Genomic DNA, 25,962 nt, shown 5'->3' on the forward strand with positions numbered 1-25,962 from the left:
TTAGAAGTGTCGAGTCCTATGAAGGAGCTCCAGATAAAAACTTTTGTTTTGTGTTTACCTTATGATTAATGTTGCTGCACGTCTGACGGTTCCCACCTTTAAATGAGCGAGTTTTAGCTACTTGTACATTAAGGTAGCAGTTCGAAAAAAACAAAACACCCACGAAGAAACTCGAAACAGAGAAACATAAAAACCTACTGCCAGCTAGCATTTCGGAAGTGTTATTGCAGAACAACACAAACAGCACGCAGAAGTATAAATGCATGACTATGTGCAAGGCATTACTCGACGCAGAAGTATAAACCAGCCTTCAGGTAGGACGTGCTACGCAGGATGAGCACCACTTTTCTATCCTGGCTCATAAAACCCTTTGTTTGGAGCAGGATTAGCACTGTTTTTGCAGTCTAGGATTGCGCAGTGTGAAACATACCGCAGATAAATTACAAGCGTTGTAAAATATACAGTTACTTTAAATCAACGTTTATAATGACTCTCTTGATCGCTACATTCATTAGGTAGTGACATATGACAGACAAAAAAAACTCTTTAAATGACCAGGAATGGTAATTGTTCCCAGCATGCACAGGGCGTCAGCAAGACGTCAGATTGACGTGGTACCCCAACATCGTGGGACGCTGCATTTTGTTTGGAAAGGAAAATCGGGTTGACATCAGAACCCAATATCAGGCCAACGTCAAAGTCCAATGTCGGAAAGACACTGTATTTGGGTTACTTTCCAACGGAAACTAAAAACAACAAATATTAGCATCTAATTATGTTACAGCTTGATGATGTGTGGACGTTACCAAAATTATGTCTATCAGACGCTGGATGATGACGTTTGGTTGCCATACCAATAAATACTATTATTTGACGTCAATATGACGCTGGTTTAAGATGTTGGCTAACGTTAAATTTTGGTCACTTTCTAACACAACATGAAATCAACAAAATAAACGCCATTTCACGTCGTTATTCAATGACCAAAAAAAAAAACTGCAACCTAAATCTAACCTTGTAATAAAATCGTATGACAATGCTTGTCCGCTGGGTTAGCTTTCTACAGGTATTTAGCTCTCCTACTCTAAATTAGCATCTCGGCTTAACTCTCCCAAACTCTCCCAAAGTCAAGAGTTGACTATCTATACATAGAGCTGAACTTTTGCCAAGCTGCATTTACCTAAGATTTAAAAAGCTAACAGGAAAAGTTAGCGGGGAGCCCCTGGCAGCGTTAGTTTCTTTAAGCGGCACTCAAAGCGTCACCGCTAATCTAAACCTCCAGTTTTAGAATAGCTGGGGGTCCTACCTCCAGCTGTAGAGCCTAGAAGAAGAAGAAAAAGAAAAAAAAAAGCACAACCAGGAGGCACCTACCGCTCTTTAAAAATGTTCCGCGTCTTTTAATCTTCCACTCATTAAAATACTTCACACCTTCAAAGACTTCCATTAAACTCTGTTCTCAAACTAATCAGCACCTTTTTTTTTCCTCCCGCTGGGTGGGAGATAAAAAGAACAGAACATTAAGCCATCAGCGAACAAAATAAATAAATAAATGCATAAATTCAAATAAAAAAAAGTTTATATAGGGAAAATATATATACACACAGCACTTCTGCCTCCAGCTCTCTGTTTGTTTAGCTCCAATGATTACATTAGCAGCTTATCCAAGCCTTCATAATGAGAGACGACGGAGATGGCAGGTAAGATCTCAGTAATGTTTCACTCCAGATCTCTTCGAGCCGGCGCTAAATAAGAACGCTGGGGAATGATGGAGCTTTGAAATGACGAGTATTGATTCAAAAGAGGAGGGGGAAGCCCATTTGTTTGCCTGTAAGTGCGAAGGCAATGCAGCCGCTCTCTCTTGTGATGCAAGGGGCCGTCCCGATCGATCCCAAAGTTGTCAAAATAAAACTATCCAAAAAAAGAAAACGCAATTTGAGTTGGGCAGACAAGGGTTTTAGCTGACCGATGAGGTCAGGAGACCATGAAATAAGTTTTGCCAGGGATATAAAGTCACGTCACTCAAGATAGGGCGTGTGTTTAATCTTACTTTTCACCGATTAAATGAAATCCAAGTCGGTAATTAAAATTTGAACGCTTTGCGGGTGGCTGGTTTTCGGTGTGCTGACAGCGTCCGACGGTGCAAGGGTGGATGCATTAATTCATTCTAGTAAATTATAATGATTTAGTTAAAGACACAGACGCTTAATGATTCTGGGTGTGCACGCATTTTATTCCGGTCATAAAAGCCCCCCTGATCCACATTATCCAGAAAGCTTTTACGGCGCTTATTGCTCTGGCCGAAGTACTAATGCATTATAAATATAATAAAAGCCTGGATTATTTATAAGAGTACTCGAATAACTCACCCCTATGTTGTCCTCCTGTCTGAACTGCTTCCAAGCTCTCCCTGTGTCACTGTACAGCAACATGTAACTCGTAACCCAATCAGGACTCTCGAAACGACCCTGGGTCGCCACAGCTGTGACCTCGACTCTTTCTCGCAGGTCCACCTGTAGCCATCGTAGCCTGTCTGTTCGCTCCGGAGCCCAGCCGCCACCTCCTAACACAAGAACAAAAGGAGTTAGCAATTCCAGCGTTGCTGTAAAGGCTTGAAACATAAATTCAAAGACATTGTATATGTTAACAGCATATTGAAATATCTGTTCATATCATCCACAACATCGAACAACAAAGTTAGATCAGAAAAAATATCATCTGTAAGTATGTTAGATATTTGAGATATAGGAGGGAAATGAGCACGTTTTATGTATGTGACCTCCCCCAAAAAATGAGTTTAAAATATATACTTGAAAACATACTTTGTGAAATTCTATGAAAAACTGCACGAAGTGTTTGCTTTCTACTGAAAAAACAAACAAACAAAAAAAAATCCCTGACTAGCACTAAGACACCTTTCTGCACTAATTCAATTGTACACTCTATCAAGGGCACTTAGATGTGCTGATCAGATCCTTTTGGCTGATCCATGCACAAGGTTAAAAACCAGGGGAATTGTGTTATAGCAGTGGTTGCCCCCACACTTTGGAATAATTAGCCCCACCATGTTAGGCAGGCCAAAACCCTCTTTTTTTATCTTAAAACTAAAATTCTTCAGAAAAAATTAAAATAAAGGTGGCCAAGAGAGCTTAATGTGCTGCAATTGAAGAAAAGGCATGCAATTACAAAACCCATCAGCAAATTGAAAAAGATCTTCATCAATTTGACAGCACAGGTGCTGCAAATACTCACATCACAAACACATTTTTAAAAAACCCCTGCATTCTCACAATACAAAACAAATTAATAAAATACCCTTCATTTTCTCACAACACAAACAAATCAATAAAACACTTTTTTTTTGTGGCAAAGTTGACCATTTGAATGGAATTGGTCAAAACTTTCTATAAAAAAAAATGATAATATAAGCACTGCTACTTTTGGCAAGTATCTTCCCAACAATGTGGTTGTAATTAAGAAATTATTTTGTTAACAAAAAGACAAACTTTTAATTAAAAGGCAAAAAAATGTATTGAAAGCATTTTTTATAGCCAGCCAAGGCTCAACATCTGACAAGTCTGCCAAGTGAGCTGTTTTTAAGCTTGTCGGTTTACGCTAATTAGCTCTGTAAACATAATGTACATTGGCACTGTAAAAAAGACTGAGCAAATAGACAAACAGCTAACCCTGCATTAGCCTCAACACAGGTTACTGCTCTACTAACACAACTAGAATGATCACCGATTACCTGTCAGACAGTAATCCATTGTTTGGCCTGGTTTTGACCCACAATAAAGAATGCTTACTAATACCCTATAACAACTTATAAGGGATATTTATCCCTGATGCAGCATATGATATAATGGAATTTCATTTTGTAAAAGCAGGATTACTGAACAGTCATGGATCTGTGTTCAGTCTTTATACACTGTTGACAAAATAACAAACCATCATCCAATTTTTAAAAAGATAGTTAGAATAAAACTGACATTTGTCGTCATTTATTTCAACTTGTCACAAAAAAATTTCAGTTTCTAAGTTTCTGTTGAACACAAAGAAAGATAAACAGACGAATGTTGGAAACCTGAAACCACTGACTTCTGTAGAATTAGTTTTTCCTTCTATAGAAGTAAATGGTTAGAGTTTTCTAACATTTTTTTTAAAATATATATTGCTTTGTTGTGCTGTGTTCAACAGAAAGTCTATAAGGCAGCAAATTTGTTGACCTGTCCACGTTTATAAAAAGATTGGGGACCTTTTTATTACCGTGGACAGGTCAACATTTTTTTTTTACGGTGGTCTGGGGGTGTTGGGGGTGTGGTTCTAGGTAGATTGCTAGACGACCATCAAATTTTCTCTCAGATGTCAAGCTGAAAAAAACTGCTGTAACTCTGATACAAGTTTTATTCCTTTATTCATTTTCTTTTCGACTTAGTCGCTTTATTAATCAGGGGTCGCCACAGCGGAATGAACCGCCAACTCATCCAGCATGTTTTTACGCAGTGGATGCCCTTCTAGCCGCAACCCAACACTGGGAAACATCCACAAGTTTTATTTGAGAAAATTAAAAGCACTGCAGTGTTAAGCCCATGCCCCTCCAAAGATATCTGCACAACACTATATTCCAGAGTATAAATCTGCTCGGTCAGTTCTAGTCACATGACTCACAGCGCACTCGCTGTGTTCTGAAAAATGTTTTCAACTGGGGGTGCCTGGAAGGTGTGCGTCACTCTCAATATGCAACGCAAAATGCGTGCCTCCATTGGAAATATCGACCTTGTGTGCGGAAAAGACGACATGTGAATGGCTCCTAAAAATGCCGCCATCATTTGCAATCTCGAGCAGTTGATCTTCTTACTACGCAAATATTCTGGATTCACCTAATTTTGTTGACAAATGGGTTGCGGATTTGTTCCTTGGCAGTTCATGGGTCCTTCACTGGGCCTTTTCCCCTACGCAAAAAAAAACGTTCAAAATACATCTATTTATTTCTCAATTGGCTAGCTTGTGAGTTAAATTTTGCCATTCAAGTGACCAAGATATCAGAGAAAATAGTAATTTTTTATTAAATAAAAGATTTCTTTTTTCAAAATAAAAAGAGCATTTTGACTATAATAAATAATAAATAATAAATAAAACAGAAATAATTTTATATTACTTCTGCGGCCCTGTACCAGTTGCTCCACAGACCGGTACTGGTCCGAAGCCCAGGGGTTGGGAACCACTTAAGTGTAATTAAATTGAGATATTTGTATTTTTAATTTTGGGTGAACTATACTTTTTGTGTTACAATAAAAATTGTACTATTTCAAAGGAAACTCTAATGCTGCGTTCACACCAGAAATGGATGAAGCATTAAGCGTGAGGGATTAGCATGTTTAGACAATGTAGATATTAATGGGCATCCTGCAGCACGATACGCACGAATGAGGTGGTGCAAATGGCGCAAGATGAGCGCTTTGTGCATTTGACGTGCTTAACGTGCTAAATCACAAAAGTTGGAAAATCTGAACTTCAGTGAACATTTGTGCAGCCTTAACCAATCAGGGGCTTTCTCTTGTAGGGCCGTGATTATGACTGTTTTGCGCCTGTTGTTGGTGTGCCGAGGGGAAATCCTCCTGTCAACACCAGACAACAGTACATCAAACTGGGCTCGGCTCAGTCAGAAACACAGATGAAAGCCTCCATCATCCAGGTATAGTTTCTGGAGGAGTTAATGAACTCACATGGGTGCACCTCAGAAGGTATCTAGCGGACTAAGACACAATGCCAAACGAATATATGCACTCATTTTAGCCTTCCTAAAGCACAAACACAGATAGTCTGTGATTAAGCAACAAAGCTAGAGTCACCGGGCAGACAGAAGCCCTGCCCATGACGCGAATCCGAATGAAGCGAGTAAACTCAAAATTTTCATTCGTCTATTTACACGCAAATAACGTGATTTATTTGCACGTTCCGCGTCCGGTCTGAACACAGCATAATAGTCTCTACAGGCAATTGCAAGGACATCAATCACAAATTGTTACATTTCTCAGAGGGATTACTCACCATCTCTTCTGTTGAGTTTTGCAAAATATGGAGACTGACTGTCGGATGAAGATGAGGAGCTCTGGAATGATGTAGGAGGAAGAGCAGAGACCAGCGGCCCATTGCAGTGATCTGGAACAGCAAGAAACACTCATTAGCCAATCAGATTTAACATTCAAGGTCTGTTAATGACTCAATTGTGTCACTTCTTTTATGGTTTGCCCATTGTATAGTTCTCACAAAAAAAAAAAAACAAAAAAAAAAGTCACCCTATAGACATAAAATAGCTTGTGAATGTTTGTAAAGCTAGCGAGTGTGATTGTAAATACCCTCAACCATGGCTAAAGATACCAGTCAATGGACCAGAAGAAAGCAGTCTGTTGTACTCAGAAGGGTAAACTTCATTCAACCAGTCTAAAATAGGGCTTTCAGCATTCATACCTTAGGTTAACGTTCAGAGCAAGATTATGAGAACCAACAAGCAAAAAAAAAAGAAAAAAAAAAAGGAGAGAGAGAGAGAAAAATCTGACAACGGTTCTCATTTCAATGTTTGAGAAAGCCGCACCGATTTCTCAGCTAATTAACCTTTCAAACGCTTTCTGAATGAGCCTGACATCAAATAGCATCACTCACAGAATTGCAAATGTATTCCAGACTGGGCAAAAGGTGAAACGGAAAGATGAGAGGTAGAAAGGGAGAGATAAAGAGACAGAAAGACATGAAATAGTAAGTATCCAGCTAAGGTCGTAGGAAGGAGAGAATCCAGTAGCTAGCTTAGAGAGACGGCACAAACAAGACAGGAACAAAACACCTCCTTTTCAGGCTCAACCGCATATTTCTTTATGGGACGGAAAACTCTAATGAACATACAACCTCTAATGCCGGTTTCCTCCAGATGAAGCCATTTAAAACCCCACCCCCACGATGCATTTTTCAACAGGGAGTCTCTCTTGCCGACTATCTCTCCATCTTTTCTTCTGTCAGCGTGTAAAGTGAGCAAATTGAGCAAGGGATGTTTTTGAAACTCATAAATATGAATGATGGGGATGACTGACAGGGGCTTTCTCTTCTTGCAGTGACGGTCATGCATTGCATCCACCGGCGGAAAGAAACCAGATTAGACTCCAGAAGGGGAGTGAGATTGACCTGGTGGCTGCCCAGCACCTGATGCTCTGATGGCACAAGAGATGGGAATCGATACAGCATGACCATAAGCCAGAAGCTTCATTACTTGAGATGTTTGGGGGCATTGGCACACAAGGTGAAGATACGATGGAGCGTTTGATGGACAGGAATGTGTACGACCCTGTTGAGGGGGTGATGGAACCAATGACTGTTTAAAATCAAGAGGGATTTTCTGAAACCACCACAAGATCCTGCTCTGCTCAAGGCTGAGGCAAACTTTGAAATTGTCTTAACTTTCAGGTGGATACTAGACTGTTATTTTCAGAATTGTTTACCATCTGTACCTTTGATGCAGAAACAAACTGATTCACTACACCCATGGAACAACAACAAATCTGCCTTTGGATCTAGAAACAGCATGTTGCACATTGTCAGTTACAGCCAATAAGTCTTAAAGAGCCCCTTCTTTGCACTATAAAAGGTCATATTTTGGTTTTGGTGGTCTCCAAAAACAGACTTATTTGCATGCAAGGTCAAAAAAACACTTTTATTGTCTTATAATATGCATGTATTTTACCTAATTACCCCAATGACTCCCATGTAATTCGTTCAGTGACGCAATGCAGTTAAACACCAGCATATTCCTCTACTCTTAACCGTAAACCCAAGTACTAACAACAAAATACATTCAGTATTAATCCACACAGTGGAAAAAGTTGAACTTTTTTGAAAATGGACTGTGCCATGTGTATAAGGAACAGCTGATGGTGCCCACAGCCAACCAACAGCAAGATATTGCGAGAACAAAAGGTGTTTAAAATGGTAAAGGAAGAAGCACACGTCACATTTTCAATGTGGTTTTGGATATAACATGTGAAGAGCCCCATAAAGATTTAACCTGGGAGAAAGTACAAGCATTGTGTCACGTCTGGCGGGATAAAACAGGAACAAAAACGGGAGTAGAATCCAAGTGCAGATTTAATATTGTATTGTGTGGTGACAGAGAACAAAAATGCAAAAATCAAAGTAACAAAATAAACAAACAAACCAGGAACCCAAACAGATTTAACTAGAGCTAAACTTTAGCAACTAAGACAGGATACAAACTGGAATCAGGAACACGTACCAACAAGGACGAACGACGAACTAACAAACAGAGGTGGAATGGTTGAATATATAGTCCAGGTAATCAACAGGGAAACAGAGACAGCTGTGATTGCAAATCAGTATATATGAAAGACCGGGTGTGTGCTCGAAGGAATGTGTGGTTCTTTCACCACTGTAGTTCATAGGGAGTTGCTGGCGAACTACAGTGGCATCTGGTGGACAATCACAGTCATGACACATTGATCTAGAATAGATAAGTGATTGCAAGCCGTGTGCAGCGATTACAAGTTACAACACATACTTATTAATATTTTGCATATTACAGAAAAGGAGGCAACTATTTTAATTACACTTAGAAACTAGTCCATATGAACTGTAATGGTTACTGACAAAGTCCCTGTCAAAGTCTGAAAAATTATACATAATAGTCTTTGCTGCTCTTTCATTTAATAGCAAAAGGCAGACAAGTCCAACTCTGCAGATAGGTTATTGTATCAAAAATCAGAAAAAAATGACATGAACACACACAGCACTAGGTTGGTTATACTGTGGTGTTGTTGTGAAAATTAACTTTATTTAACCCTTTATTCCCCACAGTTGAATCACCATCTGTCAGGGATCTTCATGATCTTTGCCATGATCCCCAGTGCTCTGCTAGTGTCTGAAAGGAAAGGTATGTTCACGTTTTGCCGGATTCGAGACTTTATATTTGGTGATGTACTATATTAACTTTAACAAGTTCAGCCAAAAGATCTGAACCCAACACGATTAATTTATTTGACTCCAAGTCAACTATTTTATAAAAGAATCAATAGGTTTAAACACGGTACACTTTTAAATTTAAACCTCAGCTAGATGTTTTCATTTACTTAGTGCTGTTACACACTGCATGAAAGGTCACTTTTCAAAAACTCAAAATACAGGCTTTTGAAGCATTCATTTAAGCCAGGTTGTCTGAATGTCCGAACATGATCATCAGTAAGATCTCAGTTGTCATAATGTAAGGCTATGTCAGAATTAGGCCTGGTATTGAGATGGTACCAATACTTGGTACTTAAATGTTAATAATGAACTAGAAGTGGCTGCTTATTTTGTGTTTCTGAATGATGTGGTCCTCATATGGCTGATGTTTGTTTACCATACGAATGAAATCTTTTCACATGTGTAAGGTGTCTATACATGCAACAATCGGTCAAGCTGGCTGGGCTGAAAGCGACACAATCAAAAGTGTGGGTTTACTCTGAGACTACTGCATATTCATAGTTGCTCTGACACTCACAAACTACACCAAATAATCCAGAAATCATGGTACTAAACAGTAATAAAATTACATTTTTGTATCAAAATTTAGACAATAGTATAAAAGACAGTATTGATAAGAACCAGCATCTATAAGTGATTTAGGAATCGGTATTGATATCAATAAGTTACGTCAAACGTTGGCACAAGAAGACCCATTCAGAATATGACAACATCCAATGGGACCTAACAGAAACATAAATAATCTGTAGTATCAATTTTTCTCATGATACCTTGATGTTAAAGACTTTTCCTTGCAGTGTTTAGAGTTTTCATGCTAATTGCACCATTGGGTTTGGGCCTCTTACAACTCTTACCCAGCAAGACAGTTAACAGGCTGGTTTAGATCCTCGTTCGTAATTGTTTTATTTTTCTCTTTCAACACCCAAGTAACCAACTTTGAACAAAGAAAAGTGATTCTTAAGTAGCATTAAAACATTGATAGGCTACAAGTAGGAATTGCTTGGGTCAGGGGCTGAGGACAGTGTTACTGTGACCAACGATATTAACTAAAACAGCATTGTAAAAATACTGAACACATTACTGCTTCTATTATCTGTCTATTCAAATTTCAGCACACTGCACAAATATGTTTCTCCTTTGAATTCTCTGCCTATACAAATTACTATGCTCTACATCAGGGTTGTCAAACTCAATTCCTGGAGGGCCGAAGCCCTGCACAGTTTAGTTCCAACCCTGCTCCAACACACTTACCTGTAGGTTTTGAACAAGCCTGAAGGACTCAATTAGTTTGATCAGGTGTGTTTAATTAGGGTTGGTACTAAACTGTGCAGAGCTGCAGCCCTTTTGGAACTGAGTTTGACACCTATGCTCTACATGAACAGGCTACTATTGCTCATAATCTTCATCTTTACAAACTATGGTGCGCAAACTATGAACACAATTTATTTGCTGTGTTTGGATGTGGTTGTAGGTTCGCAAAGTTATTATATGTGCCGCATTGTTGATGCTGTGTTTGTATTTGGAACTGCGGGAAAGATTAGACCAGCAGTAGTAGTTTGGTAGCAATTGTGGTGAAATTTGTGTGAATGTAAAAGCACCTCAAGTTTTGCCTGTGAGCTGATGCCATTAGCGAATATGGGAGTGATGATTTGCCTTGGATAAGAGAATGAGCCTGCATTTCATTTGCACATTGTGAGTGCAATCAGAGCATCAAATGAATAGCCTGTAATCAGCTTTCCCCTCAAAAGATTTGTTTGCAAGCCTCAGAACGCAAGTGTCCTTGCATGGCTCTACTGTGCACAAGCACTCAATTAAAAGCAGCACAATACCCTGACCTGCGTTCATGTGCCATACATGTCTGTGATGATGCAAAATGAACAAAAGTGCACCAGAGATCAACGGAATCAATAGAGTGTGAAAACAGACCAACACTTGGAGGGCATTAGGAACAATCCCATTCAGATTCAGAACATTCCAAGGCTGAAAATCCTTTATTTAGTTTTATAACTGCAACTTCTTGCTTTTGGAATGTAGATAGAATAGGGAAATTATGCTCAAGTTTTGCTCTTTCTCAGCTCAAGATTTGATAACTCATTCATCCATCTATGTTTCCTTTAGCACCTGTTTTAACATTGGTAGATGCATTTTAGCTTAACAGAACATAACTACACTATCTGACAAAAGTCTTATCATCAATCCCAGTTGTAAGAGCAACAAATAAGAACTTAACTTCTAGTTAATCATTTGGAAAAGTGGCAGAAGGTAGATTTTTCTGATGAATAATCTGTTGAACTGCATCCCAACCATCACAAATATTTCAGAAGGCCTACTGGAATATGCATGGACCCAAGATTCTCACAGAAATCAGTCAAGTTTGGGGAAGGAATAGTCATGGTCAGGGGTTACATTCAGTATACGGGCATGCAAGAGATCTGCAGAGTGACATCAACAGCTTAAGTTATCAAGACATTTGTGCTGCCCATTACATTACAAACCACAGGAGAGGGTAAATTCTTCATAAAGATAGCGCTCCTTCTCAGCCTCCAAATCAAAGTTTTGAAAGCGAATGTTACGTAGCGCATGCACCTCGCTACGCACATAAGGTTAAGGATGACCGCTGTTAAAAGAGGTCACCCGGAGTCCCCGTTCCTGTTCCCCAAGCACTCCCACACACAGGCCAAGGGTCCGTTTTTCGTCCCTCGCTTAAATGATCTAAGATGATTTGACTGATCCGGATCTTTTAATCTCTGATCTCTCGCTAATTTGGTTCTTCAAACAAGTTCGCGAATCAGATTAGAATGTCTGGATGAACTGATCTGAGATCGCTGCGTGTGTTGTGAAGGACAGATCTATCGATCCTCGAAATCATGATCAGCTATGCAGCGATTGGCTGACGGCACAGCAGCGTAATGACATCATCTGATTAATATTCAATTATCCATGTGAGCAAAATTACATCAAATTAGCAGAAACGGTTTGTTAAATATGACACGCAATAACCTTCCACATTTGTTGTGAGCTGCAGGCTTTACACTTTCATGTGTCAAGAGTATTCATCATGTATTTCAGTGCATATCAGTGTATTTAGTTCTAAATTTAGAAAATATTGTCTATATTATAGTAGCCGTTTTTTAATCGGCGTAAAGAATAACTGGTTGTTTACAAAAGCATTTTGATATTGGTAAAGGCGTCTGCAACTTTTGTAAAGCTTCAAATCAATATTAACTATCAAAACATGTTTATGACAGCATAAATGTATTATTGCTTTAAAATAAGTCACATATTCTGCATTTCTATTATACACAATTTGTACTAAAGCGATCTAAAAAGTTCATATCAATAAGTTTTCTCTTTGCACCACAAGGTGACAGTCTTTGTACTTTCATTTCGATGGTACAGATTGCATAAGTTTTATTAATATGTATAACTTTATTTATTTTATTAATGACTATAACTTTATATATATATATATATATATATATATATATATATATATATATATATATATATATAGTTAAAAAAATATGTACCATTTTCCCAAGTGTATATAACTACTACTGTAAGAAAATATCAGAATTCAGAACATACTTTCTGTATTATCTTTGCTTGAACTGAGCCGATCTAATCCTGTTTATATGAATTGAACCTGCTCCCGATCAGGTTTGACCTAGCAGAACTGTTGCTATGACAACAACTCTCGGATCAGCTTTGAGGAACGAAACGATCCTGGATCGTGTCAAATCGTCAATATCCAAATCCAGCTAATTGAGTAATCCACGTACGAAGAATGGATCCCAAGTTGTCAAAAGGGATAACAGATTTATTAGACAAACATTTCAGTATCAGAATCAGGGAACAAAAAGGCCAAAACAGCAAACAAAACAAGGTACGCTACCTAATATTAAATTTCTAACCTAAACCAAAAATAAAGTTCTGTAAATGAAACATACAATTTTACCCTCCATAACTATCCATTAAACAAGAGAAAATGGGACAAAAGAAAAGGGGCCTTCCCTTTGATTATTCAGCAGTAAGTAAACATTTAGCCACAGCTAACACAGGATACCGTCCTAGTACCGTATTTAACAGAGGATCTCACCAGATGGCTTTGAAACGGGGATGTGGACAGGAAATAAACGGCCAGCCACCGCTAATGCAAGTTACCATCCTATTACCGTATTTAACGGAGTATCTCACCAGATTACTGTGGAAAAAGGTTTCAGACAGAAAGATATCACTGCCACACTGAGAACTCAAAGCTTCTGCTCAAACACACACACAACAGCGAGGGGAAACAGGAAGAGAACTCGATGAGCAGCGCCAACAGTGTGCTTTTACAACTGGCGCCGCCCCTCTCACAGCTGCACCTGATCTCCGCTCATGTGGAGAGAGAGAAAGAGACACATAGTAGAGAATACAACACAGGAATAATACACACTAGCATTGTGAAAATAATGTTACTCAATATGTAACCGCAAACAAGATCAAGATGCTCCAGGATTGACCAGCCCAGTCACCACACATAAATATTATTGAGTATTTATGGGGAGAAGAAGGAGGAGGCAATTAAAATGAATCCAAAGAATCTTTAGGTGAATCTCAGGAGTCCGGCAAGAACACTTTCTTTGCCATTCCAGATGACTTTATTAATAAGTTATTGCAATCATTGCAGATATGAATGGATGCAGTCGTAAAAGCTCATGGGAGTCATACACAATATTAATTCTTTTTCCACTGCACAATGACTTTATATTCTACTGTAAATTATTTATTTTACGTGATAAGGCATTTGTCTAAGCAAAGTCTGACCTTACTCTTCTAATTAAATCATTAAAAATCGAGGCATGATCATATTTTATTTTGGTAAAATAAGTGTAATCTAGAGGCCTTTGCCTTTCATATAGGTCACTTCTGATAACAAATCTTCAAGTAGAAGTCAAGTTATTATTTGTTGTTCCTAAAACTTGGATAGGTGACAAAACCTGTCAGGTAGAGTACTTCATTTGATCTCTTTCTTTTTTGACCACTTTCCTGATTTCTTTGTTGAAATGGTCTATATAAAGGGGTGAGGGTGGCATTTCATTTGTTTCTATTCCCTTTAAATAAACTCTGAAAACGGTCAAAAGTAGACAAGCTCAAAGTATTTGGATCGTTGGATGGACAAAAACACACTTGCTATCAAGTGTAAAAGGGCCTTAGGAGATATGAAATCAACAAATATGATATCATTTCTGTGTTTACAAGAAGAAACTTACTATAAAAGTGTACATCTGATTTTTAATTGTCAGAACAGCAGCTCTCGCCAGTAATATCTGAAGTGGAATTGAGAAACAGACGAGGATTGATATAGGTCTACACCCGTTAATCAAGAACATTTTTAAAGCCGTAACGTCTGAATTTATGCCAATCATCGGAATGCCACAAAAATAATGTATTCTAATCAAATACAATGACCTGATTGCTGCATACATAATTGGTTAATCATGCTAATATTAATCTCGCTTTAGCTTATTAATTAGTGGAAATGAAGTGTACTCATGTATGCATGTAATTAATAAAACTGTTTAACGAATCGAGAACGGTGCTCTTTTTTTTTTTTTTTAAACAGCATTTCAAGACAAGAATGAGAGCCAGGGGATGCATGCCAAACTGTAAAACAACAACAAAAAAAACACAGTTTTTCCTGTATTTGACAAACACGCTACACATAATTGTTTCTACCGGGATCAGACGGATGCTCGGCATGAATGTGAAGACGGGTTGGAGGGGTGGGGGAGATTAAATTTTTATGTTTACCTTGGAAACTCTCCTAGTCAGCACAGCCAGTTCTACTGACATATGCATGCTGCGAAATTAATGTTTATGGGAGGAAAACAACTCAGCAGCACTGGTATTAGCTTGAGGATAGGTCGCCTAATTTGCAGTTTTGCAGCGTACAATTGCAGCATTTTAAGAGTTGATTGTTGTTTACAAATGTCAGTAAACAGATCCATGTTTAATGCTGTACTCTTCAAAGGGGGAATATCATGAAAACATGAGGTTTTGCCTGTTTAAGAGTTGTAATCAGGTCCCTGGTGCATCTATAAAACCGAAAGGGAAACTTATTACATATTAACACCCCTTAATCTACATGTTTCCACCAACGGCTGACTGTTTTACATACGAAGGTAGCTCTTTCTGAAGGATGAGCCAATACCAGCATTTTGTGCTATAACTTCATATTAAGAATAAGTATATTATATATTTTGGGAATGTTACAACAGTCTCTGATTGTATTTACAGAGACATATAAGATAAGAGAATTGTACTAATAGTGTAATGTTTATTTGCCAGCCCATCTGAACAGATCAGTAAAAGTGCTAGTCAATGAACTCAATCAATTTTACTCCACAACAACTACATTAATCTTTCAGAAATGACTCGGCTCAGTCTAGAAGTTGTAACCTCTTCAGTCTCTCCATCAATACTCAGTGTTTCTTGTTATTTAATGCTATTTTCCAGCACTAGATCACAACAGAAGTCATTTAATGTTCCCATAGGACAGGTCTATACTTTCTTATTTTATTAAACAAACAAAACAGGCTCATGTTGTTTATCTCATTGACAAGACAGCGTTTCAATTCTTCCTATACATTGGGCATTTACATGTTCTCCGCTCTCTGCGTATCACACAAAGTGGAATTTTGTTCAGATGCGTCCACCAGTGGAGAGGCAGCGCACATCTAAAAATATGTTGCATCAATTAGACGGAAATGTGAAAAAATATCTGTGAAGCCTGGTGAAGAATAAATCCTGTTATTAGACGTGGTGCTGTGCTTCTCAGTGTGTTAAGCTCATCACGTGACCTTATTGCAATGTGCATTTAGCCAATACAGCTTAAGTTTGAATTATGTTAATTGTATCAATTGCTAAACTTCTAAGAAATGCATTTACTGGATATGATCAGATTTCTGGTTACTTTCGGCTACTTGATACATCAGACTTTTGATTGTCCATCTGATTTTCAGGGAACATACATACACTCACCGTCCACTTTATTAGATACACCTTACTAGTACCTGGTTGTAACCGCCTTTTGCCTTCAGAACTGCCTTAATCCTTTGTGGCATAGATTCAACAAGTTACTGGAAATATTCCTCTGAGATTTTGGTCTATATTTGCTGCAGATTTGTTAGCTGTACATCCATGATGTGAATCCCCCATTACACCACATCCCAAAGGTGCTGTATTGGATTGAGTTTGGTGAATGTGGAGGCCATTTGAGTGCAGTGAACTTATTGTCATGATCACAAAATCAGTCTGAGGCCAGTGTGTTATCCTGCCGGAAGTAGGCATCAGAAGATGGGTACACTGGGGTCATAAAGGGATTGAGATGGTCAGCAACAATACTTAGGTAGGCTTTGGCGTTGACACGATACTTAATTGGTACTAATGGGCCCAAAGTGTGCCAAAAATATAAGCCTGAACTGTTGATGCAATGCAGGATGGGTCCATGCTTTCATGTTGTTGACACCAAATTCTGACCCTACCATCGCATAGTCACAGCAGAAATTGAGACTCATCAGATCAGGCAACATTTTTCCAATCTTCTATTATCCAATTTTGATGAGCCTGTGTGAACTGTAGCCTCAGTTTCCTGTTCTAAGCTGACCGAGTGGCACCCGGTGTGGTCTTTTGCTGCTGTAGCCCATCCGCCTCAAGGTTGTATGTGTTGTGTATTCAGAGATGCTCTTCTGCATAACTCGGTTCTAAGGTTTTCTCCTCTGACCTCTGGCATCAACAGGGAATTTGCACCCACAGAACTGCCGCTCACTAAATATATATTTTTTCTTTCTCTGACCATTCTCCATAAACCCTAGAGGTGGTTGTTTTTGAAAATCCCAGCAGATCAGCAGTTTCTGAAATACACAGACCAGCCCGTCTGGCACCAACAACCATGCCACGTTCAAAGTCACTTAAATCACCTTTCTTCCCCATTCTGATCCTCGGTTTGAACTGCAGCAGATCGAATTGACCTTGTCTACTAATTGCATTGAGTTGCTGCCATGTGATAGGCTGGTTAGAAATTTGCTTTAATGAGCAGTTGGACAGGTGTATCTAACTAAGTGGTCTGTAAGTGTAACAAAGCAGCTCTGATTCACTTGTATAGAGATTTGTTGAACGAATGCAAAAGATTTACTACTATTTCCATAATTGTACATAGGAGTGCATACTCCTAGAATGCATATAACTATTGTTTATCACTCTAAATCTCCTAGTAACCTGTCTTTACACAGATGACATTAAAATGCTTAGCTTTACAATAAACACTTTGCAATTTCATGTAATATAATTATGAAGTGTAGTTCAATAGACCTACAAAGCTGATTGACTAAACAAACAAATACATAATATTTGATAAATGTGTTTTAGCTAAATTATTATAACTTTATTGTTAGCAAGAGATTTTGACAAAAATTAAGCTTATTTAGATCAGGGTTGCTCAACCCTGCTCCTGGAAATCCCCCTTGTTGCAGAATTTATCTTCAACCCTAATCAAACACAACTAAACTAACTTAAAAGGAGCACTTGGAAATTAAAATAAGATGTGTTTGATCAAAGTTGCATCTGAAATCTGCAGGAAGATGTAAAACCCAAGTTTCTCTTTCAGATTCCCCATGTTTCCTTTATTTAAATTACAGAGGTCAAGGTATTTTTATGAAGAATTAGGATGTGCAAATGTGTATATTTTCACTGCAAAACACCACAAGAAATGGCACAAATACATTTTTTTTGGGGGGTGGGGGGGGGGGGCAGGGACAATAAAATACGGACAATCTGCCATTTTATAATCTGAATAGTGTTTACGAAAAAACAAATTCAGCATTTTAATAAAGAAATTATGAGAACCTGCACAAAATCAGCTTGTTTTGTTGTTTCTGTCAAAATAGCATGTAGAGACTCCGCCCACTCTCAAGCAGCAACTTATTTGCATTTAAAGCGACAAGCAGTAGATGTTGTTTTTTTCTAATACACTTTAAATAATGCAGGGTTCCCTGAATTAGTTTATGTTGACCCAACACAAAAATTACTTGATGAACTTCAGTGTAAAAACAATTACTTGATTGTTTTTTTTTTTTGTTTGTTTTTTTTGTTTTTTTACAAATTTGAGTTGATTGAACAAAACAAATTTGTCCCCCCCCCAAAAAAACTCAAGAATTGTGCTATTTTAGCTTGGTTTAAATAAGTAGTTTGAATAAGCAGCAAAAATATTACCTAAATGGTATACTCAAATATCCCATAAATAATCTGTGAGATATTTTGAGCTGATAAAGGGGGCATAACATGCCAAATTTAAACATATGTGGTTTGGGAACACGCATATGAAGCTAAGAATCCAAGAAATATCATAAGGTAAGGCATGGTTTTTCTCTCCCCCTTCCTACTGTGTAGCTTTCTTACGCTTTATTAGACGTAAAAGCAGCTCCTTGTAAACCCAGCACGACGGTCCATTTTTTCCCTGACCCCAGCTGCGCTTTTAAGACTCCGCACCTTTAATGGAAACCCAGGATGTCCCAGTGCATCCGCTCTGTGACACAACATGCCATTTCTAATGCAATTTTAAAGAAGCTTTTCCCACATTGAATTGAGTCTGGTGCCTCCAACAAACTTTTTTTTCTAACGGACGCATAAAAGTGTTGAAATGGAAAACGCAGAATGCCTGGATGTCTGTGAATGTACATCTACATGATGGGAAAAAGTGTGAACACTCATTTAAATCCTGTCAGAGAGTTTCGCATGCTCTCTGAGTGTCCCAGATCTCTTTGTACACAGAACACAATCCTCTCTGTGGATTAAAAGCTTCCGTCGGCGAATGGTAAAACTAGGGTTCAGACAGTAGTTAGGGGGGTTGAAAGTTTTCAACATTGGAATATTGGATGACAAATGTGGGACATTAATGAATAACTGTGCAATCTGTGCATTAGAATAATCCTTTTATTTACTTTCCTTGTAATGGTGCCGTAATGATGACGTATTTATTTAGCTGTGTAAGGCTTAAATAAAAATTGTGTTTTCGTATGAAGAGGTTGATCAATGGTTTACGAGAACTGAAAGGCTACAATGCTTTGTTTTCTTTGCGAATTTCCGACTTAAAACTGGACAAAAGTTAGATTGGATTACTTGTTGATGAAAATATATCGCACTGGATCACTATGTCGTGTGGAGAGTAGTGGTCGTCTATGCACTGCTCGTACTCTTAAAAATATCCCCAGTGTCAAAGACATAGTACTGAGACAAGACGCACCGAGCACCCATCGCACTTTCTGAAAGATTGCACGCGAGTCTGGCAAATAAGACAATTATTTTTCTATGTGTGCTAAATTAGTTTACAAGTAATACAATTCTGTCAATATTTGGGTATCAGTGTTATGCTGTGTTGTTGATGTTGTTTAACAATGTAATGAATAAAGTGTGGTGGAAAAAGTATACATATTATATAAATTACATTTATTTGCCATCTAATTACAAAATAGAATTAAAGTTTGAGCTATTTTTACGAAATTCTGACGGAATATATTTTGCTTGGTTTTTTTAACATGGTATATACAGTTGAAGTCAGAATTATTAACCCCCCTGAATTATTAGCCCCCTGTTAATTTTTTTCACCAATTTCTGTTTAACAGAGAGCAGATTTTTTTCAGCACATTTCTAAACATAATAGTTTTAATAACTCATTTCTAATAACTGATTTATTTTATCTTTGCCATGATGACAGTAAATCATATTTTACTAGATATTTTTCCAGACACTTCTATACAGATTGAAGTGACATTTAAAGGCTTAACTAGGTTAACTAGGTTAGGGTAATTAGGGTAAAATACAATAACCTCAACAAGGTATTGTATAATGATGGTTTGTTCTGTAGACTATTGAAAAACAAATAAGCTTAAAAGGGCTAATAATTTTGTCCCTGAAATGGTGTTGAAAATGTTAAAACTACTTCCATTCCAGCTGAAAATAAAAAACAAATAAGACTTTTTCCAGAAGAAAAAAAATATTACCTGACATACTGTAAATAAAATTGTAAAATAATACTGTAAAATAATTTGGGATATATATATATATATATATCCCAAGCTGTATATATATATATATATATATATATATATATATATATATATATATATATATATATATATATATATATATATATATATATATATATATATATATATATATATAAAAATATATATATATATATATATATATATATATATATATACACAGCTGTATAGCTGTATTTTGCTTATATATATATATATATAAAGAAAATAAAACTTCAAAGGTGGACAAATAATTCTGAATTCAACTGTACATATTTATATATTTTTTATAAAAAAAATGTATTTATTTTTGTTCTGTGTGCTTACAAATGGTGATATTGGATATTTTAGCATAATAAAAGTGCAAGTGGTTAAAATGTAAAAGGGTAGAACAGCTTTGAACAGCAAATGGGTTAGTATAATTAACACAATGAAACAAAAACGTAATTAGTATAAGATATCAATTAGCTATATTGTCTTAAATCTAAGAATGCTGACAAAATGTAAACTCATAAAGGTTCACAGAACAAAATTACTAATCAAACAATAATGTAATTTTGCAGATCATTTGCCTATTCAATAAGCTGTACTAGTTAACAAGAAAACATTTAATTCATTTATATATCCAACTAGAATTTTACACTTTTCAATTGGTGTTTAAAACAAATACCAAATAAAATCAAGTAAAAAAAAAAGAAAGAAACTTAAAAGCTAAATGAATAATTATTTAATCCAATTCTAAAGGAAATTCAATCACTTGCTGAAAGAAATCAAGTTATCATAGAAAACTAACAAGTTATTATATTATAAAAAAAAGTATAATATTATACTTCTTTACTCTATAAAATCTTTCATAAACAAAAGTTTGCAAAAAAAATTAAATGAAACCTAGTAAATATTAATGCATAATGTTACTGACTTCCATATTGTAACAGATAACACTGGACAATGGAGTTAGGGATCCACAGGCATGTTAATAAATAGGAGTAGTCAGACAGGCAATGGCCAAACCAGTAGCAAACAGAAGTATATAAGTAATCCAAGATCATAGATACCATCTTGGATTACCTTTATGCTTCTGTTTGCTACCTGTTTGACCATTGCCTTTCTGACTACTCCTATTGGAGGCGAATGGCCAGTACAAGCAGAAAAGTAATGAATAATAGGATACAAGGCAAGGATCAAAACACAGAAACACTAGACAGGTTTATTTTCCTATGCATTATAATGCTACAGGTAAATCATGAACAAGACTCAGCAAAGTATGTGAGAAAGTGAGGTGTATAAATAGTCCAAGTAATGAGTCAATCATGAGCTTCAGCTGTGTGTGTCAGTGTCTAAATAATTGTCAGCTGTGGCAGGAGTGATGAGTGCAAAGTCCTCTGGGAGTTGTAGTTTATATCAGTGGCAGTTCAGTTCTCCAGAGATCTGCATGGGCTAGATCGCTGGTGATTGATTTATGCACAATTTTCAACCTTTTAAATTAGCTAGCCTTTTTAAAATAAATTATTATACAATATCAATCTAATAAAACTCCAGCAAAATGAAAACCAATAAAGGTTCATTCTCTGTTTGTTTGTATGTATGCATGTTATTCCACTCCAGTGACTTATTAAAATAAATACATGCATCGATTCCCAATCCAAGATACTGATCAGCAGATTCTATAAAATCTTTAAAAGTCTTCAAACTGCCAAACTCAGAGAAAACAGCGTCTCTAAATGTTCATTCTAATGCATCTCTTCTGATGCTGAATTATCATTCTTAACACGCAGAAGTGGTTTAAGAATTTGCAGGATCATTCCTGAGCCTCGTGAGAGGAGTTTAATCTTGCATGTGAAGATAAAACCAAGAGCAACATCTGTGTAGATTAACCAGCGTGGGGATTCGCCCTTGTTTGCTGCTGTTTTTAATGACCCACTGCCATCTGAACACGAAAACAAACACATAGCCTTTACATTTTATTTGAAATTACGCAATGTTTTCAAAGGTAGCTAAAAATATATATTTAAAAAACTGTAATACTGTGACATGTTTTTTCGAACTGAACTACTGGTTTTGTACTACAAAATAAATAATATACATATTAATTTACATAATTATTGTAGTTTTAATAAGCTAATAATAAATACACAATTTGCCATTTAAAGATGTAACTTATTAATGCGATTCATATCTTCACATTAAGCAGCAGCAGTAAGAAAGTTGCTGGTTTGAGCCTCGGCTGGGTCAGTTAAAACATATGCTGAATAAATTGGCGGTTCATTCCGCTGTGGTGACCCCAGATTAATAAAGGGACTAAGCCGAAAAAAAATGAATGAATAAAAACAACAACCCATAATATACCAATAATATTAACAACCTATAATAATAACAACCTTATTTTTTATGTTTTAGCATATAAATTGTATACACAGATTTCTCTCAATATATTTATAATTGAACATATCAATAATAATATTAATAAAAACAACAACAACAAAATAAATTATTAATAATAAATAGATAGACCCTATGACTTGACCATGTGTATTTCATGCTCATATTTTAGAATGTTTAATAAAATATCATCAATAACAACAACAACAACAACAATAATAATAATAATAATATTAATAATAATTAATTCATTAATAGATAAACACTGTTATTTGATCATTTTATAATGTGTAATAAAATATCAACAATAATATAAATAAAAAAACAAAACACAAATAATAATAATAATAATAATAATAATTAAATAGATATCTACACTATTATTTGACCGTGTGTATTTTATGTTCATCTTTTAAAATATGTAATAAAATATCAATGATAACAATAATAATAACAATAATAATAATAATAATAATAATAATAATAATAATACAACAACGATGATGAAAACAATAATAATAATAATAATAATAATAATAATAATAATAATAATACAACAACAAAGAATTAATGATAATAATAATAATAATAATAATAATAATAATAATAATAATAATAAAATCTAAGTAAATAATAATTTTTATTGTTTATTTATTTATTTTAATTTCATATTTAACTTGTAGGGGAACAAACAGACAAGCAAATAAAATAAACACCAAACCAACTAACTTGACTTTGAAAATAAATACACAGAAACAATAACATAAAATAAATACAAACTGACAATACTAATTATTTACAAAACCAGGCACCATCCTCCTCCTTCCACGCCAACACTTCACATCTACACACGTCCCATTATAGCAGTGCACCTCAGACCCCTGCGCCCCCAATCACGCAGTATTTTGGTTAATTAAAGCGGCCGGGGCCACGCTTGTGCCCCTCTTCAAGCATGGCATTTAGAGCTGACCTGATTTCACTAGCGGTTGCCCATGGCAGCGACGCCTGATGTAATAGAGGAAAATGAAACAGAGGCCATTATTTAAAGCTGACAGCGACACGTCTCTTCACTCCACGTTCAGCTCAGCAGGTAAAACACTATCAGAGGAGCTGAATGAACGAATTCACTAACACATTTTTAAAGCAACAGTTCACCCCAAAAAAAATAAAGATTTACTCAACCTTAAGTGGTTCCACGCCTTTTTGCTGTTGAACACAAAAAAGATATTGAAGAATGTTGGAATCTGGCAGCTATTGATGGCAAAATATCTTCTGCAGAAAGAAACTCAAACAGGTCTTGAAGAAGTGAAGGATGAGTAAATGATGACAGAATTATGATTTGGGGTGAACAATTGCTTTAAGGGCCTACTCACACTATGCCATCCGTACCGTGCCCAGGCCCGTTTCCCGGATCGTTTGAGAAGTGTGAGTGCGCTGAATCGGGCTCAAGCACGGTTCACTTGGCCGGCCCTTGCCCGGTTGGAAGAGGTGTGCCTGAGCGCTGTTCACTTGGGCTTTATTTATGTTTTGCGTGGTATGCTTGTGTGTGAGTGCAAAACGCGCCAAAGCCCGAAACTGAAAGCGAGACGTGACTTTTAAGGGACTGTTTCATATGGATTTATTAATCATTCTTACTGTTCAGTGAACGCAAATGATAGTGGTAAAATATGCATCTGAGCAAGTCTCTGACAGTGTAATAAGGTTTAACGTTATAGCCTTTGTATTTCGTGCCTTATGTTGTTATGAAATAACTTCACACATATATGTGTGCTAACAATGTAGGCATTACATTTGCATAAAAATATATGCTATTGTTACATTCTTAATAGAACGTGTGATGAATCGATGTGTTTAATGCATTTATTTAACAGAAAAAATAGTCCGGGTGTTAGTTATTGATGAAAAGAAGTGTTGACAGTGCATCTGTTTTGCACTAAAATTAGTCATTGGTAATGTTGCATTGTATTTTTATATATATATATATATATATATATATATATATATATATATATATATATATATATATATATATGTGAAGTACAGTATTGTATGTATATATGTGTGTGTGTGTGTGTGTGTGTGTGTGTGTGTGTGTGTGTGTGTATATATATATATATACGTCCTGTGGTATGATGGAACTAAGATTGAACTGTTTGGCCATAATGACCAGTGTTACATTTGGAGGACAAAGGGGAAAGCTTAAAGCTTACAAGCCTAGAAACACCATCCTAACTGTGAAGTATGGGGGCAGCAGCATTATGTTGTGGGGCCGTTTTGCTGCAGGAGGTACTGGTCCACTTCACAGCATAGATGACATCATGAAGAAAGAACATTATGTAGAAATAATGAAGCAACATCTCAAGACATCAGTCAGGAAATTAAAACTCGGCCACAAATGGGTCTTCCAAACAGACCATGACCCTAAGCATACCGCCAAATTAGATCAAATGTGTTTTAAGGACAACGGAGTGAATGTTTTAGAGTGGCCATCACAAAGCCCTGATGTCAATGCTATAGAACATTTGTGGGCAGAGTTGAAAAAGCTTGTGCGAGCAAGACATATCTACAAATCTGACTCAGTTACACCAAATCTGTCAGGAGGGATTGGCCAAATTTAATTCAAACCATTGTGAGAAACTTGTGGATGGATACACAAAAGCAAAGCTAAATAAAATAAAAAACAAGGACATTTATGAAAACTTTTGACTGTCTAAAAATTAAGAATTCTCAAAAAAAATCTCTAATTATTCTGGCATTTAGCAAATGTAAATCATCTAATAATAATAAAAAATAATAATAAAAAACATTTATAGGAGTATTTTTTTCCTCCTAATTAAAAGGAAACATCAAACCATCAAACATGCACTTGTGTTTCCTTTCCTTTACAGCACTTTATCAATTTGTGTCTGTAGACTTCAGTTACAGTACATACTTTTCAGATCATTTTCCCAAAATTAAACATGAATTTAGACGTCAGCAACACTTACACCAGACTTTCGTTTTATTTATATCTAACACATGGATTTGTTCATGCAGAGTTTTATGTTGTGAAAACCTAAACTAAACCTGAACTCTGAAAACTAGACTGACAGTTTCAATTTACTAGAACTTTAACATTAAGCTGCTTTGACACAAACTACATTGGTAAAGCGCAGTAAAAATAACGATAAACTAAATTGAATGGTTCACAGTAATTTTCTTCTGAAATGAAAAAAAGACAGAAAATCTCTTCTGTAAAAATATTTCACTCTAACGAATCAAGAAATGAATCAGTAATTGTGCTAGGAAAAAAAAATGCACAAATCAGTGTATACTGTAATGCGTAATTTGCATATTTGCACATAACATTTTACAAAGGTTTAAAAAGTTGAAAATCAACTATAGGGAAATATAATATAGGATTGTCTTAAAATAAGAACTTTCCATCAATGTTATTTAGTTCTTGAATGTGAATACATGTTACTTCTGAGAGAGAATT

At 36.3% G+C, this 25,962-nt stretch overlaps 1 protein-coding gene across 5 annotated transcripts in view; it reads right to left on the reverse strand.

The window, feature by feature from the left end:
- cntnap5b (contactin associated protein family member 5b) overlaps nt 1–25,962 on the reverse strand; it is a 172,237-nt gene that overhangs the window by 84,268 nt on the left and 62,007 nt on the right. For all 5 annotated transcript variants that reach the window (XM_087304085.1, XM_087304087.1, XM_087304084.1 and 2 more), the window contains 2 exons: nt 6,049–6,159; nt 2,367–2,560 (listed from right to left, as the gene is read on the reverse strand). In XM_087304085.1, the coding sequence (XP_087160211.1) occupies nt 2,367–2,560; nt 6,049–6,159 (305 nt within the window). The remainder of the gene's footprint in view (nt 1–2,366; nt 2,561–6,048; nt 6,160–25,962) is intronic.

Source organism: Danio rerio, chromosome 22 (genome assembly GCF_052040795.2).
Source record: "Danio rerio strain M-AB ecotype USA chromosome 22, GRCz13ab, whole genome shotgun sequence".
In the NCBI taxonomy this organism is placed as follows: domain Eukaryota; kingdom Metazoa; phylum Chordata; class Actinopteri; order Cypriniformes; family Danionidae; genus Danio; species Danio rerio.